The 19635-nt window shown below is 44.3% G+C and overlaps 1 protein-coding gene across 6 annotated transcripts in view; it reads left to right on the forward strand.

Annotated features, from left to right (window-relative positions):
• Nucleotides 1-19635, forward strand: part of dennd5b (DENN/MADD domain containing 5B) — a 34663-nt gene that overhangs the window by 12704 nt on the left and 2324 nt on the right. For 3 of the 6 annotated variants that reach the window (XM_053516012.1, XM_053516030.1, XM_053516047.1), the window contains 19 exons: nucleotides 690-1395; nucleotides 1695-1882; nucleotides 2305-2859; nucleotides 3011-3242; nucleotides 3995-4145; nucleotides 5117-5207; nucleotides 12288-12419; nucleotides 12627-12779; nucleotides 12892-12970; nucleotides 13076-13157; nucleotides 13378-13506; nucleotides 13627-13748; nucleotides 15464-15609; nucleotides 17736-17777; nucleotides 18239-18357; nucleotides 18737-18924; nucleotides 19019-19101; nucleotides 19177-19303; nucleotides 19452-19614. In XM_053516012.1, the coding sequence (XP_053371987.1) occupies nucleotides 690-1395; nucleotides 1695-1882; nucleotides 2305-2859; nucleotides 3011-3242; nucleotides 3995-4145; nucleotides 5117-5207; nucleotides 12288-12419; nucleotides 12627-12779; nucleotides 12892-12970; nucleotides 13076-13157; nucleotides 13378-13506; nucleotides 13627-13748; nucleotides 15464-15609; nucleotides 17736-17777; nucleotides 18239-18357; nucleotides 18737-18924; nucleotides 19019-19101; nucleotides 19177-19303; nucleotides 19452-19614 (3488 nt within the window). Of the gene's footprint in view, nucleotides 1-689; nucleotides 1396-1694; nucleotides 1883-2304; nucleotides 2860-3010; nucleotides 3243-3994; nucleotides 4146-5116; nucleotides 5208-11103; nucleotides 11113-11409; nucleotides 11512-12287; nucleotides 12420-12626; nucleotides 12780-12891; nucleotides 12971-13075; nucleotides 13158-13377; nucleotides 13507-13626; nucleotides 13749-15463; nucleotides 15610-17735; nucleotides 17778-18238; nucleotides 18358-18736; nucleotides 18925-19018; nucleotides 19102-19176; nucleotides 19304-19451; nucleotides 19615-19635 lie in introns of all 6 variants that reach the window. The other 3 variants (XM_053516021.1, XM_053516037.1, XM_053516057.1) reach the window with 2 other exon arrangements.

A 19635-nucleotide genomic window follows, 5' to 3' on the forward strand; every position in this document is an offset into this window, starting at 1 on the left:
TGCTCTTAGACTTCCAAAGTCAATAACCTTCTAGCTCAGTCAGTGCCTGTCACTGCATAGCACAGGTTTTGAACATCTGTGAGCTTCTGTGATTGACATGCTTACCCAAAGATACTCTCTGTATTACGATGAAGACAAAATAAGGGCTTCAGCGCAGATCTGTAATCTAGTGCCAACACTCCCAGTGGGCTTATGTTACTGCCCCGGAGCTGCTGAATGTAACGGGACGCCCTGACCTGTTGTCCCGATGCTGCAAGGTCATTTTTCCGTAAGCAGTGTAAACAGAAGCCTGACACTGCTGATGAAGCCATTAATTATTCAGTCTTTCCCCTATGCTTATGTCAGCACTGAAGCAGCCCATAGTGTGCACTCTCAAGTCTGAAAAAGAAACACGTGAGTGGTGCAGTTTCTCTCCCTGTGACGTCAGCACTTTCTGAAAAACTGCTTTCGGATCCAATCTTTGAATGTACATGCACAGTAATCTGGTGTATGAGGGAGAACATTTAAGACGTGATCTTCCCCGAGATGTAATGTCTCTCCCGGAAGTAAGGCCTTAAAGTGTCGCCTAAACGGTCACTTCTTATTATCTTATATTCAAAAGTGTTATTAGAGATTTTTGAACATAGCTTATGGTGGCATTCCACATTCACTGTCCTAAATTCTCGCTTTCTTTCTCGCTTTCCATAAAGCTCTGTATGCCGAAAGGCCTGTCTTTCCGCACTCAGAAGGACTGCCTCACGCCGAAGTTCCACTCATTTATAATCACACGTGAGGATGGCTCTCGCACTTACGGATTTGTACACACCTTCTATGAGGAAGTGACCAGCACTCAAATTCGCTCTGCCATGCAGACTTTGCACCAGATGCACCATGCAGAGCACGCCTCTTCTCACACATGCCCTTCATCTTCCTCCTCCTCTTCATCCTCCTCATCGAGTATGGACTCATTAACCAGCAGCTCAGATGAAGCAGAGTCTTTGTCCTCCGCCTGTTCTGTGAATCAACGTTGTTGCAGCTCTTCGAGCTACGATGCTGAGCAGGACACGCTGTACGTCTCCAAAGCACTGTGTCTGATCACGCCGATGCCCTTCATGCACGCATGCCAGCGCTTCCTGTCCCAGCTGCACAGGGCTGTCACGGCCCAGCAGCCGCCCCCTCTGCCTTTGGAGAGCTACGTACACAATGTGCTTTTTGAAGTCCCACTCCCACCTCCTGGCCGCTCCTTAAAGTTCCATGGTGTGTACGAGCCCATCGTTTGCCAGAGGCCAGGAGTGGCAGAGCTGCCCATGGCAGATTTTCCTCTGGGAGAGGCCTTTCGGCTGCTGGGGGTCGAGAACCTGGTGCAGCTCTTCACCTGCGTCTTGCTAGAGATGCAGGTTCTGCTTTACTCGCAAGGTGAGACTCAAAATTAGTTTTTGTTTAATTAGGTATTCTGTCCTTTGGCTATGTTTTATAGATGTGCTTTCACAAGTTTTTGAACTGAGTTAAACTCTGTCCATGTTCCTACCATATGCAATGAGAGAAAGCTCTGTCCAGTAAATTCAAGAATGCAAGACATCTGATTAGCTTATTGGCTGAAATGGTGTTGTGTAGTGTTGTCCACACTACTTTGCTCTGCTGGATGTTTGCATATGATTTCTATTTTTTAAAAAGCATTTAAGATTTTTTTTCCCCTCTGATGTATGTGTTTATAGATTATCAGAAGCTGATGGCGGTAGCAGAGGGCATCACCACACTCCTCTTTCCGTTCCAGTGGCAGCATGTGTACGTGCCCATCCTGCCTGCTTCCCTGCTGCACTTCCTGGATGCCCCTGTGCCCTACGTCATGGGCTTACAGTCGAAGGAGGGCACGGACCGCTCCAAACTGGAACTGCCTCAAGAGGTGACTGGGCAAGCACTACGACATAGACAGTGTGTGCACTGTTTGTGTTGTGTATCGCACTATTATGTTCAGTGAGGGTGATATCAAACATGTCATATCCCAGTGGTTCTGTTCCAGCAGCTCCAGTATAAAACGTTATCTTTAAAACAGCCTGATTAAAAGCAAATGCTTTCTTAATAGAAATTGTTTTACACGTTACCTTGACATTCCCCGTTAATATACATATATTGATTCACACACTGGGTTAGGTGCATTAGTGTAATTGTAAAAAAAAAAAAAGGTGGATTATATAGAGAAATAAAGGGAGCTTTTACTCATAACTGTGCTTTGTTATTCTGCTCAATTAAAAGTCCTGGTTTGACTTAAACACCCCTCATAGTTTGTTTTTAACAAGAGAAGAAAAAATCTCTTTCTCTTTATAGGCAAACCTTTGCTTTGTGGATATTGACAACCATTGCTTAGAGCTGCCTGAGGATTTCCCACAATTCCCCAACAAGGCTGAGTTTATCCAGGAACTCAGTGAGCTGCTCCTGAGCCACGGCCTGCCCCTAGAAGGGGGCGTTCCCTCATCTCCGCCTACTTCCTCTCAAACCCGTGTAATGGGGAGCGACCCTCTGAGAAACTTGGTAGATGATGGAAGGAACGGTAACTTGCCGTCTGATGTCGTAGACCTGCTGCAGGGAAACCCGACTCTGGAGCGCCTTCAGGCTCTAGCCAAGCGCACAGGGGTGAAGGTCACCTGTCTGGAGGAGCTGGTGGCCAGGCAGAAGGTTTTAGGTGAGGAGAACACTGGTGTATTGAGGACAGGCATTGAGGAGGAGGAGCTGAGGAATGCCAAGCTGAATGTGCAGCTGAGGGAGGTGTTTGCTGCTCGCTTTGTCACAATGTTTGCTGACTATGAGGCGTTCGTCATTCAGAACTCGCCAGATCTGGAGTCGTGGCTTTCCAACCGAGAGCAGATGCACAACTTTGACAAGGTGACCAAATAACACACAGGATATTCTCTAAGGTGGTAGTAGACATTCCTAGTCACTCCAAAATGTCGGAAAATGCATGATGAACTTTTATGCAGATGATGTTTGTTTTTTTTATTTGTATGTTAAACTGCTTCCCGGTTTCTCTCTCCAGACTTCTTTCCTGTCAGACCAGCCAGAGCCATACCTTCCTTTTCTGTGTCGCTTCATTGAGACCCAAATGTTCGCCACTTTCATCGACAATAAAATCTTGTCCCAGTGGGAGGAAAAGGAGCCCCTCCTTCGTGTGTTTGATGGACGCATTGAGAAGGCCCGCCTCTATAATGTGCGTGCTCCCAGCCTGCGCTCCACCGTTTACCAGAGGTGCACCCTCCTCAACGAGTCCGGTGAGCTCTCCGGGTTCTTTAACACTCTGTGACCCACATAATTCCTCTATATCCAGCAATAGAGAATGGGGCATTTTTCGGCGGTTAAAATTAGCAGTCCAAATAAGTAATCATTTATAATTAATATGTTAAAAGGAAGAGAAAATTGTTCATGCTGCAGTGTGGGAGGATAAAAGTCTGAGTTATTAATCGAATCCAGCTTCTAAAGTGCTCTGAAACACTGCCAAGTGCTGCACAGAAAAGCATCATTACAGAGTATAAATGGGCGTGTGTCTTTCAGTTAAATTCAGTTTTATTTATATAGCACTCTTAACAATGGTTTATTGTTAAAAGCAGCAGTTAAGCAGCTTCACAGAATTAAAAAAATATGGAAGCAAGTTTAAGTGTAAGGAAAGTGATGACGGTGGCAAGGAAAAAGTCCCTGAGATGCAGTAGGAATAAGCCTTGAGAAGAACCAGACTCATCCTCATTTGGGTGATTTCAGATAGCAGGTATTGATCAGAAGTCATGCTGTGTGTGAGAAGGCTAGAAAACTGTTTTTCTGTCTTAAGCAATTGAGAGACTGCAGTCACAAGCCATCAGTCTTTGAAACATTGGGTTGAAACATTCCCTTTTCTTGTCAATCTGATAAAAAAAAAATGTATTGTTGTTTTAAAGAGATTTTAAAAGAGATGAATAGTGCAGGATTTGGCTCAAGGCTCAAAAACATTTATCCAGAAGCTTTTTCTTCCCCCACCCTCTTTGCTCTCCAGCTCAAGCCATAGAGCAACGGCTGATGAAAATCGACCACACAGCCATTCATCCGCACTTGTTAGACATGAAGATCGGCCAAGGCAAATACCAGCAGGGCTTCTTCCCTAAATTGCAGTCGGATGTCCTCGCCTCAGGCCCAACCAACAACAAGTGAGTGTGGTCAGAATCCATCTTTTCATTGAGTCCATCCACGCTGTTTAACCTGCCTCACTGCAGCACACACACTAATGAACATGTGATGAAGAGCTGACAGGTGGGATTAGTTAGTGCAAAGCCTAGATAAAATGACATGAATAGTGTTGATGATTGTGATAGAAAGACATACTGTTGGTTTATCGTGTCTCGTACATCAAGCATGTTTGTGATAGTTCTTTAAATATTTAAACAACAAAGCATGAATGAATTTAATAACCTGTAACGTTACAGTGATATTGGTAAATTAGCTTGAATTGTTTTGTGGCACTTTAATAGGAACACGTGCAGAGACTTTTAGTGCTCAAATTTTTAAAAGTACTTGTGGATTAGGATTCACTTTTTGAACTAACAAAAACAGTCTTCCATATAAATCTCTGAGTCTTACAACAATACAATACCAATTCCATTTAAACTTCTCCATTTTTAAATTTAAACTCTTTCACACACACATTACACAGTCTATAAAGTATAATTTATGAGTCTAATAAATTCAATACAAATGGAAAACAAGTCAAGTTAAAATATGATATAAATATAATGAAAGTAAAGGTCAAAAAGGGTAACATTTCCACTTTTAAAACTTTTTTCCCCTGATCTATTGGATATCAGATCTGATTAGATCAGTATGATTGCTCAGATTTTCTTTTAAACTGGTAAAAATTAGTTCACTCCTCCTTGCTAGTTGTGCGCTTCATTTCTATTGTTTAAAGATAGATGGCCGTTTTTTTTTTCTGCAGAGCTAGTGTGGAGTGTCGCTTTGATTTAAGTTTGTACGTAAAAATTGTACAGTTTCAGAACATCCCTAATTTAATCATATAGTGTATACCAACTAAACAGGTGAAGGCCAGGTCTGTCGAATTGTTCTATTGTTACTGTACATTCTATGTTGTGTGTGTGTGTGTGTGTGCTCATGTTCATGTGAACAGATGGTCTAATCGCACTGGCTCGGCTCAGCGGCGGAGGGACTGGCACAGACAGCAGACTGATCATCTCGGGCTGGACAATGACCTTAAAGAGGTGCAGTACGACCACCTCTTTTTTGTAATCATAAGTTGTGGTTTGGCTTATCTCATTATTTCTTTTCTCTCTTTTTTTTCTAAGCCCAGTAAGTTCTTCCTTGGCATCTGTGAACGATATTTGTAAACACTTGCTTTAAAACAAATTTATTAGTTCCCTTTCAGTCGATTCACTCGGTACAACACATATAGTATGGGATATCACGCCCTCTCGTGTCCTGGCTGAAGCCACCTTTATTCACGCCGTAAAGGCAGGCAAACCTGTGGTGACGTAGGTGTAGCCCCGCCTACACCTATAAACCATCGTCGCCACGGTTGACCCTCAGTTCTTACGCTCTTCACCTCGCTGTGAACACCTTTTCCGTAGAAGTTTTCTAGGTGCTGCTAGTAAACTCTACGTTTTACGTTGAAAGACTGCGCTTAAAATCAGCTTAACTGCTCTTGTTGGCGTTAGCGACAACAGCCTCATTTTGGTGAGTCGTCTACCCGCGGGGCGCTGACTTTTAAGTTCTCTGACAGTCAGAACATTAGCGACATCTCAGTTAGTTGGCTTCTGTTTAGCTGTGCTAACAGCGCTGGCTAAGATGAGCATGCAAGCTAATGTAGTTAAGAAGAGGTCCGCTGTTCGCCCCTGTCCTCAGGAGTGCGGTTTCTCCTTGCACGAAAAGGACCAGCACGAAGCGTGCCCCGTCTGTCTGGGGATTCTCCATGCTAGGAGAGCTCTAGCTGAGCCAGAGTCATGTGAGCTCTGTCGCCAGCTCCGGCGTTCAACGCTGGAAAGACGGGTCACGTTCGTGGAAAGGACCCTGGGGAGAAATACAGTCGCTCAGCAGGACCCCCTCCTTTCCGAATCAGCAGTCCCAGCTTCGCCTGTGTCTGCTGACGAGGAATTTTCGTCAGAAGTCCCCGCACCTAGCTGGGCGGACCAGATGGAGTATCTCGAGGGTTCGGAGAACCGTGGGCTCTCCTACAGCGCTGGCCAGCAGCCAGGCACCGAGCAGCATGCTTTCGAGGACGATGACGTGCTCGACATCGGCCTAGAAATGCATGGCTTGTCGGAGGACGAGCATGAAATTGTGCCGCCTGCTCAGAGCTCCGCTGCTACTGCGTTAACCGCTCGGGACGACACTTCATTTTTTGCTCTCTACCGCCGAGCGGCCGAGAAGCTGGAGGTGGAGTGGCCCTCCCCGCAGCCGGCTCAAAAACCGTCAAGGTTCGCGGGATTTTTTCTTCCCCCGGAACCGACAACAGTTAAGAACTGCTTGCCCATGTTTCCCGACTTTGTCGGTGAGTTAACGTCGTCATGGAGCAAGCCGCTGTCGACCCGTGTATCAGTGCCCGGTTACGGACAATATTTGGAATTAGACGGAGCTGAGAAGGCAGGGCTAGTTAGCCCACCGCCAATGGAGCCATCTTTGGCTGCTTATTTGGCACCCTCGCACAATCATGGAGTGTCTGGACCTACTCTCCTTCCGTCTAAACATTGTAGATTCTCCTCTGCCCAGCTGGAGAAGATTTACCGCGCTCAAGCGGGCACTGCTCGTGCGCTCAACTCCGCTACGCTGCTTCAAACATATCAGGCAATGTGTTTGGCAGAGCTCGGCTCACTGGTGCCTCAGGAGAGCCCGTTCTGTGCGCTGCTTAACGAGGTCAGGACAGCGACAGACTACATTTTGCGCATGTCTCGTTGTGCGGCTCTTTCCCTCGGGAGAGGGATGGCGAGCGCAGTGGTAGCACAGAGGCATTTATGGCTCACGCTCTCTGACATTCCTGATAGAGACAGGGCTGTCTACTTGGACGAACCGCTGTCTGCTGAGGGTTTGTTCGGCCAGTCACTCGATGCCATTCAGGCAAAGTTTGACTTCAGAAGGAAACAGGCCGAAGCGTTGCGAGACATTATTCCGCGACGAGAGGTGAAGCCCAAACAGGCTCGAAGTATGAACACTCCGCGACCACCTCATAAGAGACCACCGCCGGCAGCTAGCTCGAGCTCTCGACCGGTGAAACAACAGCCTCCCAGGCAAAACCCACGGCAGTCGGCCTGGGGTATGGGCCCCCCACCGGGCGTCCGAAAGGATTCAGCGACTAGGAGGAAGAATCCTCACTCCTCCTAGCTCGGATTTTAAAGAGAGAGGAGCTCTGGCAGCAGGGAGACACTGTTTCTCCTCTCTCAATGCCGCCCAAGAGGCCGCTACGTTATGTTCAGGAAATCAGTCCCAAACGGCGCTGCACTTCCCTAACACAGTCTCCCAAGCACAATCCCCCCCCCTCACACACAAGTGCTTATGTTCGAGTTATGAACCCCAGTTGGGGCGTGTTAAAAAGTTCTCAGGGACTTACAGCAAGTACCCTCGATGTTTGCAGTGTGATTGCCCCAAAAATGGTGCATTTTGTAAATCATGTGAATGTTACATTATTAAAACCAATAAAGAATTTTCCTGTTTACAATGTTGCAAAACAAAAAAGCCCAGTGCCATCGATGAGGCTGCACTCTGGCGAAACGCCAGGGGGCAGCAGACCCCTTTCAGAAACCAATGCGGGCCGGTTGGCGTCCCACGTTCTCGAGTGGCGCGCATGCGCAGTCTCGACATGGGTGCAAAACACAGTCGCTATGGGATACCGACTACAGTTTCGCGTAAAGCCACCGCGCTTCTCTTCCATAATCAACACCGAGGTGTCGGACGATGCCGCAGCGGTGCTTCGGGAAGAGATAAATTCTCTTCTGAGCAAAAGGGCGATTCAAGTGGTGCCTCCTTCGGAAGCGAACTCAGGTTGGTACAGCCGGTATTTTGTCGTTCCGAAGAGGGGGGGAGGACTGCGTCCTATTTTGGATCTGAGAATATTGAACACGTTTCTAAGAACGTACAAGTTCAAAATGCTTACTCTGAGGCAACTGCTAAATGCAATAGGCCCGGGAGATTGGTTCACTACGATCGATTTCACAGATGCTTATTTTCATATAGCGATCTTTCCGCGCCACAGAAAGTTTCTGAGGTTTGCATTCGAGGGCGTGGCCTACGAGTACCTAGTGCTGCCGTTCGGCCTGTCACTAGCTCCCCGAACGTTCACGAAGTGCGCCGAGGCGGCGCTGTCTCCTCTTCGGGAGAAAGGCATTCGCATATTAGCCTATTTAGACGACTGGGCACTGATAGCGAGCTCAAGCGAGCAGGCAGAGAAACAGACAGCACTAGTTCTGTCTCACATTCAGACTTTAGGGTTCTCAGTAAATATGCAGAAAAGCTCACTGATTCCGAGTCAACAGTGTTCATTCCTGGGTCTGGAGATATGCTCCGTTACCAGCCGAGCACGTCTCTCAGAGCACAGAATAGCCGCGTTTCAGCGCTGCCTTGCTCTGTTTCAGTTGCAACACAAACTTCATTTCCGGGTGTTTTTACAACTAATGGGAATGATGGCGTCTATGATCACTGTGGTGCCTCTCGGGCTGTTGAACATGCGTGCGTTTCAGCGCTGGGTGCGCTCTCACCGCCTATGTGCGGCGCGCCACCTCAACAGGAGGCTGACGGTGACACCGTCATGCATGTCAGCCCTTCTGCCCTGGAGGGAACCCAGGCTATTACGTCAGGGCTCTCCGATAGGCAGGGTATCGTTTCGCAAAGTGGTGTCAACAGATGCCTCCCTCAGCGGCTGGGGCGCTCTGTGCGACGGCTCCGCGATCAGGGGGGCGTGGTCACAGGAACAACGCAGGCTTCACATCAACTATTTGGAGCTGTTAGCAGTGTTCTTAGCCCTGAGACATTTTCGTCTGGCTTTAACAGGCCATCATGTTCTGATCAGGACAGACAATACAACAGTGGTGTCGTATATAAACAGACAAGGGGGGACTCGTTCACTTCCCCTGCTGAAACTATCTCATTCTCTATTGCTATGGTCCAGTGTTCATCTTCTGTCACTCAGGGCCACTCACATTCCAGGGCACCTGAATTTGGGGGCGGACCTTCTATCCAGAGGGGGCCCGCTTGTGAGGGAATGGAGATTACACCCATGGGTGGTAGCTCAGATCTGGGAGCGCTTCGGCAGGGCAGCAGTGGATCTTTTTGCATCCAAAGAAAATGCTCACTGCCCACTATTCTTCTCCATAACGGATCGCAATGCCCCACTGGGGATCGATGCGCTGGCACACTCATGGCCCCCAGCTCTATTGTATGCTTTCCCTCCGGTAGAACTGATTCTGCCTGTCACAGAGAGGGTACGTCAGCAGGGCCTGTCACTAATCCTGGTGGCACCTCATTGGCCGGCGAAGTTGTGGTACGCAGAGATAGTCAGCCTGCTAGCAGCAGAACCATGGAAACTTCCTCTCCTCAGGGACCTTCTGTCTCAGGCAGGGGGAGAGGTAGTGCACCCGCGTCCCGAGCTGTGGAACTTGCACGCTTACCTGTTGAAAGGTCCAATTTGTTAGCAAAAGGGCTTCCCCCGAATGTGATTGAGACAATCCAAAGTGCTCGGGCCTCGTCTACTAGAGGTTTATATGCTTACAAGTGGCGAGCATTTGAGCAATGGTGTCAAGAACATAATGTTCTTCCATTTCAGTGCTCCATGGTGGAGATTTTGTCTTTTCTACAAGAACTATTAGAGAAAGGCCTTTCCTTCTCTACTATTAAAGTGTACTTGGCGGCTATATCAGCCTGTCATGTTGGTTTTGACGGAGTGTCAACAGGGGCTCATCCGCTGGCAGTACGGTTTTTAAAGGGAGTGCGACGTCTGCGACCCACTACGAGGTCCAGTGTTCCGTCTTGGGATTTATTGTTAGTGCTTGAGGCCCTCTGTGGTCCTCCTTTTGAGCCAGTTGAGTCTATAGATATGAAAATTCTTTCATATAAGACGGCACTTCTTCTTGCTTTAGCATCTGCTAAACGAGTGGGCGATCTCCACGCTTTGTCCGTGCATCCATCCTGTACGCAGTTTGCTGCTAATGGGTTAAAGGTTACTCTACGGCCGAACGCGGCCTATGTACCGAAGGTCGTCTCCACTGATTATAGCTCTATGGTCTTTGACCTTTATAGCTTTTTTCCTCCTCCTTTTGCTTCTGATGAGCAGAGAAAATTGCATAATTTGTGCCCCGTACGTGCACTACGAGTGTACATGGACCGTACAGTAGATATCCGCTTATGTGATCAACTGTTTATCTGCTTTGCCAGTCCAGTAAAGGGTAAAGCGCTGTCTAAACAGCGGCTTTCCCATTGGATTGTGGAGGCTATTACACTAGCTTATAGTAGCAAGAGTGTCCCATTGCCTCTGGGTGTGAAAGCACATTCAACGAGAGCTATGGCAACATCATGGGCTCTGTTCAAAGGAATGTCTGTGGGCGAGATTTGCGCGGCAGCCAGTTGGTCCTCACCACACACTTTTGTCCGGTTCTACCGACTTGATATAACGGCCCCCTCGGTGGCTCATTGTGTCCTCTCTGCGGGGTCCATAATGCAGTAGAGTAGCTGTCAGGGTTCTTGTGACTAACTTTGATAGATACTCGGCGGGGCGTGAATATATGTCCCATACTATATGTGTTGTACCGAGTGAATCGACTGAAAGGGAACGAATGGTTATGACTATAACCTCTGTTCCCTGAAGGAGAGGAACGAGGTACAACACATTGCTGCCCCGCCTCATAGTTACGCTCGGCGAAGAGCGGCTATCGAACTGAGGGTCAACCGTGGCGACGATGGTTTATAGGTGTAGGCGGGGCTACACCTACGTCACCACAGGTTTGCCTGCCTTTACGGCGTGAATAAAGGTGGCTTCAGCCAGGACACGAGAGGGCGTGATATCCCATACTATATGTGTTGTACCTCGTTCCTCTCCTTCAGGGAACAGAGGTTATAGTCATAACCATTCGTTTAATATTTATGATGCAATGCGACAATGATTGCATGGCACCCTAGCCACTTCCTGTTTTTGTAAGTACATCATTATTTAAATTAAGTTGCGTTTCTGAATTATATAATTAGCATGCATCGTTTCAGAATCGTTTGCAAAATCATTTCAGAGCATGTTTTTCATTTGCATTGTTCATTTTTGTCTTGCATGGTTTCCTATTGGCTACGTTTAAATACCTCATAAATTCATCTGCATGTTCTTTTTATTTGCTTGTTTCTGCTGTTTCCATTGTTTTTCACTCTCTTTGGTTTGCAACATCCCTCATTTGAACGCTCTGGGCTATGGGCTATATCCCTCCACCGCCACTGCAGGGGTGTTTGGTCATGCAGAACTCTGTGGCTTCCTGGGACTGGGTCCGAGCACCAAGCCCTCATGTTAAAACACCCAAAAAATCCTTTTCATCCTGGAGCCTGGTATGTCTGAGGCCTGCTATTGTGTGAGCACCTGAGACATGTTTAAACAAGCCTAGATACAAACACAAAGGTACAATTAGGCACGACGACAAATTCCCAGTGCTTGCTGAGTAAAGATCTGTAGGCTCTTCCTTTCCTACCATTTTTATATTGAAACATGAATCTCTTGGAGAGATGCAAATATGTATTAATAAACTGTTGTTGATCACAGATCATGTTCAGTAATCTAATATAGTCATTTCATGTTGTTTACACCAAACAAAAGGAACAAGATCCAGTTGCTTAGAATTTTTCAGTCACATTCAGCAGCCTTTGTATCGAAAGAGTGCAGAGTTGACAATTCTGTCTTAAGCTGCTTTTAAGCTTTTACTATTCATCATTATCTTCTTGTTCTTCCTCTTGCTCCTATTCATGCAAGAGTTCTCAATATCAGGCTGTATGATAAGATTTGTTGCACACCAATGCAGTACAACAAAACATAATTATAAACGAGCTTGAGGACCAGAGCTCTAGCCTGGTAATTAACTACAATAATTACACAGTTGGAAATTATCCTCCAGGTGTCGAGGTGTCATTGAGGTGTTTGATTTTTTTTTTCTCCCTTTAAATCTTAAATCCCCCTTTTCAACTTAAGACCACTGATCGTGACACCTGACCAATGATCTTCCTTTATGATGCCTGAAACATTCTACTGTAAAAATCCTGTTTTAGTCAAGAAATTTAATTTGTTTTACAATTGAGACAGACCCTAACGTGTGTACTGTATGTCTCTGTAGAAGTACCTGCAGGAAGCACGTAGCCTGGGGAAAAATCTGAGGCAACCCAAACTGTCTGACCTTTCTCCAGCGGTCATCGCTCAGACCAACTCGAAGTTCGTAGAGGGCTTACTAAAGGAATGCAAAATGAAGGTGTGTATGGATTTTTGGCATTTGTTCAATCGCAAAAATCTTTCAGACATTTATTTCTTTTGTCTTAGCCACTGGTGTTCATTGAGAACAGAATTTTGCAAAACAGCAATGTGATGTTATTCAGTATTTAACTAAGTGGTTCTTCATAAGGAGTTCCCCTGTTACTTGTGCTCATGTCAAAGATGTGTGTTGATGTTGTGTGTCCAGACTAAGCGAATGTTGGTGGAGAAGATGGGTCGAGAGGCCGTTGCTCTCGGCCATGGAGAAGCTAATATCACCGGTCTGGAGGAGAACACGCTCATCGCTAGTCTGTGTGACCTGCTGGAGAGGATATGGAGCCACGGCCTGCAGGTCAAACAGGTGAACAGTGACATCATGTTTACTTCTTTGGCTTGATTGTTACTTTTATGAAACAAACACAAAATTTCTCTTTAATAACATTTCCATGGCTGCCATGACTGGGTTTTTGCAGGGAAAGTCTGCATTATGGTCCCATTTAAGGCATTACCAAGACAGAATGGAGAAGATGGAGCAGCAGGTGGCGTCATCAGGTACTACACATGCACATTAGTACACTACATGCTGCATGTATACAAACCCACACACACAACCATATGTGTTGTTAAACTGGTCTGGGTTTTTCATCTGGTCCACAGTGCTTCATGGGCAAGACAAGCGGAGGTCAGAGTCATCCATCGGCCTGCCAGTGTTGCGCATGTCAGTCGTTCAGGACATGAGGTGGGAGTGTATCCTAGTGTGATTTATATGTATTTGCTGAAATGTTTGAAACATCTGGGCTATAAGACTAAAAAAGTTAACATTTGTAAAAGTTTTTAGAGCAGTGATGTCCAATGCTATTTCATCCAGGGCACATCAGCATTTAAAAAAAAAAGCCAAAACACTTTCATGTACTTCATCAAGGAAAATACATTTAAAATCCTTTCTTTCTTCCACCTAGACACATCCAGAGCATGGGGGAAATCAAGACTGATGTAGGGAGAGCCCGAGCCTGGATTCGTCTGTCCTTGGAGAAAAAGCTGCTGTCCCAACACCTCAGGCAGCTACTTTCTAATCAAGCTATAACCAAGTATAATGACCGAACACACTTGTACACACAAACACACACAAACAAAACTAAACACAGCAGTCTTTAGAATTATGGATCACAATCATGGAAATGAGCATGTACTTGTTTTTGTGTCCACAGGAAGCTGTATAAGCGCTACGCCTTTCTGCGGTGTGAAGAAGAGAAGGAGCAGTTTCTTTTCCATCTGTTGAGTCTGAACACAGTGGACTACTTCTGCTTTACCAGCGCCTTTGCCACCATCAGTGCGTTCACATGCAAACACACAAACATACATTCAGTCCTGTGATTTTTCCCAGATGAGATAGTGGAAATTATTGCAGAGGAGGGACTAATGGGTAAATTACAATATTGTGGAAAACTCTTATATATTCTAAATTCATTATATATAATGTGATATATTTCAAGCCCTTATTGTTTAAATTTTGAGAATTGATGGCTTACAGCGCACGACAACAAAAAGTATAATAAAATTCAGTATAATAAAATATTTAAATATTTAATTTCCAGTTTGAGTAAATTACTCAATAAAAAAATAAATAAATAATAATTTAGGGTTTTTAGGTACTTAGGGTCCAGAGCAACGGAGAGTGTTCAAAGGAGGTGAAGAGGCGGGTACAGGCAGGTTGGAATAGGTGGAGAAAAGTGTCAGGTGTGTTGTGCAATAAAAGAGTATCAGCGAGAATAAAAGGAAAGGTGTACAGGACAGTGGTGAGACCAGCGATGCTCTACGGCTTAGAGACAGTGGCGCTGAAGAAAAGACAGGAGGCAGAGTTGGAGGTAGCAGAGCTGAAGATGTTGAGGTTCACGTTGGGAGTGACAACGATGGATAGGATTAGGAATGAGTTTATCAGAGGGACAACCCATGTTAGATGTTTTGGAGATAAAGTCATGTTCAGAGGAGAGATTGTGAATATATCGGTAGAAGGATGCTGAAGTTGGAAGTCTAGTCTAGAGGAAGACCAAAGAGGAGATTTATGCAGTGAGAGAGGACATAAAGTTAGTTGGTGTAAGAGAAGAGGATGCAGAGGATAGGGTTAGATGGAGGCAGATGATTCACTGTGGCGACCCCTGAAAGGGAACAGCCGAAAGACAAAGAAGAAGAAAATTAAGTAAATTACTATTCATACACAAATACCATGTATTTCTTGATCTAGCTCGGTACACAGAACCACAATTAAAGGGAAAACTGCTGACTTGACAGTTGTCCAGAAGATGATCTTCGACACGCTTCACAGAACTTCATTGCTGTAAAGGTTGGCTGTTCAAAGCATTGTATCAAAGCATATTTATACAAAGTTAACCGGAATGGACAAATGTGGTTGGAAAAGGTGCAAAAGCAACATGGATGACTGCAGTCTTAAAAAGATTGTCAAGCAAAGCTGATTTAAGACCTTGGGAGAGCTTCACAAGGAGTGGAGTCGGTGCATCAAGAACCATCAAGCATTAACATCTTGCAGAAATAGGCTACAACTGTTGCATTACTAGTATCAAGGCACTCCTGAACCAGACATGATGTCAAAAGTGACTTACCTGGGCTAAGTAAAAAAAAAATAACTGGACCGATGCATAGTGGTTTAAAGTCTTCTTTTTAAAGTAAATTTTGTATTTCATTTGGAAGAAGATTTGAGAAGTAAGTTGCTTGAAGTGCAGTGTGAAGTTTCCACAGTCGTTGATGGTTTTAGGTGCCATGTCTTCTGCTGGTGTCGGTCCACTATGTTTTATCAGCTGCCTAACAGGAGATTTTAGAGCACTTCATGCTTCCTTTTCCTGCTTGACATACCAGCTGTACACAGTGCCAAAACTATCACTAACTGGCTTGCTGACCATAATATTCCTGTGCTTAATTGGCCAGCACAGTAAAAAAGGAAGATGAGGGCAAAGCTGACCCAACAATACAAATGAGCTAAAGGCTGCTATTAAAGCATATTAAATGCATTATTTTTATTTGTCCCCTCAGTGATTCCATATCGTGCTGTCATCATCCCAATCAAGAAGCTGAGCAATGCCATGACCACCTCCAACCCCTGGGTGTGTGTGTCAGGTGAATTAGGGGACTCCGGTGTCATGCAGATCCCGAAGAACGTTCTGGAAATGACGTTTGATGTGAGTGTCCTTTTATTAGTGCTGGCATTTCCATGGTAACGGTCGCTAGTGGTGATGGAGCCACATAGCGTGTTTGAATAAAAGCATTAAAATGAAGCAGATTATTTTTACCTCTCTTGTTTGTCACGCTCTGCTTATCAAATGCCCATGACATTTATATACTATACTGTAGTCCTGAAAACTGCAGCCCCGAATTGAAATAGGTTTTTCATTCTTGTATACGAAAAATTGTTTGTTTCCATTAAAAATAAAATTCACCTTTTAGATTCTGCAGCTCAGTGACATTTTGAGAAGCCAGGATCTGATTACAAAATCACATTGATCTGAGTAGATAAGCACAAGCATGACTGTTTGCCCAATACATTTGAATTAGTGTACTGTAAATATTCTCTTCATTGTTGTTTGTCAAAAATTATTAACAAGATGAATTGAATGACAATGTTATTTATAACAAACTGGTAAGATTGTACTTTTACAGTGAAGTTGTCCAATAACTTGATCAAATCCTCACATTGAGTATGTAAAATCACACTTGCTATACTGTAGCTATCAAGGTTTTAAATTCAGTATGATTACAAATACAATGTTGATTTTATTCAGTAGTTCTACGACCCCAGTTCCAAAAAAAGTTGAGACCGTAGTAAAATTGGTACAGTAATAAAAACCAAAAGAAATCAGCTGTAAAGTCTTTTTATGTGGTACTATATTGAAAAAGAAAAAAACATTATTTGATTGTTGAAAATATGAACTGAAGTGTTCAAGAAGTTCAAACCTGTTGGAACAGGACCAATTTAAATTTAATAACAGTGGAACAAGTAGAAATTACAAGGTGATGAGGAACAAGTGCTGTGAAACAGGTGAACCAATTCTGTCATAGTATACAAGGGGTTTCAAAGAACTTCAACCTTCTAGAGCAATGATGGGGTGATTATCGAGTTGCCAACAGAGGTACCACCAAATTATCCCGTTTTTTCCTGATAACATGCCCTGATGTTGGAACACAATATAAACAACAAATTTAAGTAAATCCATATCTCGGTGCATGAAGTGCCAGGCTGAAAACCGCTCCTGAATACATGTGATCTCCGATTCCACAGACATCACTGTCTTATAAACCATCATGCATGTGTGAGCATGGTCACACTATATCATGATGTGGGTTCAGGAACACTTTGGTAAACCTTCGTCCATTAACCAACCCTCTGGGCACCGTCTCATCTACGTTCGACAGTGGCACACAGGAAACGTTTCGTAGTCCAAGGAGTCAACGTTTTAAATACAATTACATTTACCTCGTTAAACCATCAAATAATTTCTTGTTACGTTTTTTTTAATATAGGGACGTTCCAAATAAAAAGATTCCAATTTACAATTTAAGTTGTAAACAAGTTAATAGTAAATGAATGACATTTTTGACACAAGATAGCGTGTCAACTAGCAGGCTAGTTAGCTAACATTAATTTGTACATTCCGTTGAAGGTGTTTTTGGTCAAATTTGCGACCTTTCTTCTTATTTATCTTCAGGTCACAGATTTTTTTTTATTTAACTTTATGAACTGCTAAAAAGCATGGTTTATCATGTGCAATGATATCACTAATATAGTAACAGTTTAGAAACAGAAAGTGGACTTTAATGTGAAGAATCCAGATGAGCTACACAGTTAAATCTCTTCAAGAAGTTACGCTTAATAAATATCAGCACTCTTGGAACAAAGCTTGACCAATTAGATTGGTGGACCTGAATTAACTGTTACATTAGTTTTAATATTTTTAATGTACTGGTGGTTCATTTCCCCCCGTTAGGTCTATTCTCTTCTGATACCCTCTATGATTAGCTTAAATGTTCTTTGTTAATGATATGCCAAAAAGCAGAACAAATGAATAATAATTTTAATTAAAATAGTTTTTGCATAGCTTGGTAATCTAGCACTTGCATACGAAAGTAGTCGTTAAGCAGTGTATGAAAAAAAGCTTGTCTGTGTTCATGTGGCTGCGTCGTTTCCATGGAGAATCGGATTTAAGTGCGTGCCAGTGTGTGAGCGCCTTGATGATGAGAGGACACACGCTGCCTATCCTGCTTTGTCAGTCACTTGTCATATTCTAACACGTCATCTTTCTTTCTCCAGTCTGCCTTTAGGGCTCACACGCACCTCTCCATCCCTTTCAAGGTCAGCAGCACATTTTACCACAGCTCTCTTGCTCCATGCCTCCCTTCTCTTTCCTCACTCTTATACTGGCTCTTATTGGATTTCCCTGTAGAATTGTCATTTTCATGCAGCTGCTTTTCAGAGAGGGAAAGGATCGCTCAGTTTTATTAGCTTCATGCCATTCTTTCAGGTGCTATGCAGCTTCCATTCATTCATTCAGTCGTAAAAAATTGTAGAATTGACATGAAAATGACATTCAAGAGCATCTTAATATCTTGTAATGGGAGGTTGTGTGCATTGCCCAGTTAGAGAAGTAGTGTTGGAGTGCTGCATGAGTATTTTGGGGTGCAAGGTACTCTATCTAGTGTGTTTTTATCACTTCTCTAAAATGAACTCTTCATTGCAGGTGAAATGTGTTTTTTTTCTTTTTGCTACTTTTACAATCTATACCCCCGAGAACACTTTGTAAACTGTTGTTGCAGTGTCAGAACCTGGGGAAGCTGACCACTGTGCAGTTGGGCCACGATAATGCTGGGCTTCTGGCCAAGTGGCTGGTGGACTGCGTATTGGTTCGCAACGAGATTACAGGACACACATACAAGTGAGTGCAGCACTATACATTTATTTGATTTGTAGCCATTCTACATTTCTTTTATCTTGACACCGATGTGAGCTCCCATCTGCCACCTGCTCAAGCGCATTTAAGAGAAGAAGTAGAGGGCAAAAAGAAGTTAAAGTTTTTGTTTCTTATACTTTGACAGTACACTCATATACACACACACACATACACACACACACACTGCAGACCCCAATGTCCAAAAATGATCTAAAGGAAACAAAAAGACATAATTGGTCACTATAGAGTAGGAAGTGTATATAGTCTTTATAGAAAGAGTATATTCTTTCTTTGCTGTTCTGCTCTCTTTATAAAACTTTTATATATTTCATCTATATTTATATTATGCCTTTTCCTTTTCTAGATTCCCTTGTGGTCGGTGGTTGGGGAAAGGCGTGGATGACGGCAGTCTTGAGCGAATCCTTATCGGTGAATTGGTGGCACGGAGCAATGAAGAGGAGGTGGGATGGGGTTCCAAGACTCCGCCCCCTCAACGTTCACCCTCACAAATCCGCCGCATCAGCATCAGCTCCATCACAAGCCGAGGCAGCAGTAAGTTTGGATATAGATCTTGCATATATCTGTGTTGTGATTTGTACAACCTGTTATTAATTTATAACTTTTGAAACAATGTCTTTTGTTTTAGAACCAACATCAGATCAGATCCAGGAAGCCATCAGTGAAGCAGTCAACACCATTGTGAAACATTTTCACAAACCAGAGAAGGAGGTATGTGTGTACACAACTTTGGTTTAGTGTTGTTTTTCAAGGACTCTGACTTACTCTTTTCCTCTTGGTGATCAGAGAGGAAGCCTGACAGTTCTGCTGTGTGGTGAAGGCGGTCTAGTGGGAGCTCTGGAGCAGTTCTTCTACCATGGCTTCCGGACAGCTCGTCTCTTCCAGAAAAGTGTCTTTTTGTGGGACTTTATAGGTGAGTTGTGGGGCCACTGTTGGGCCCTTGATCAAGGCCCTTAACCCTCAACTGCTCAGATGTGTAATGAGATAAGAATTTAAGTCGCTCTGGATAAGAGCGTCTGCCAAATGCCTAAATGTATTATGTGTGGTTGTGTATTAAACAGAGAGGACGGTTGTGTACATGGAGAATTCTGATCAGACAACTGATCTGCAGCGTATTGGTTCGAGCTGCAATTCTCTTTGTCGCTATGCCAACGCTATTAACAACACATCACGCAACTTGGGCAAAGATGGCAAATTCCAGCTTCTCATTTGTCTCGGGGCAAGGTAGGGACATTACAGTACACA

Source organism: Clarias gariepinus, chromosome 2 (genome assembly GCF_024256425.1).
Source record: "Clarias gariepinus isolate MV-2021 ecotype Netherlands chromosome 2, CGAR_prim_01v2, whole genome shotgun sequence".
Lineage (NCBI taxonomy): Eukaryota > Metazoa > Chordata > Actinopteri > Siluriformes > Clariidae > Clarias > Clarias gariepinus.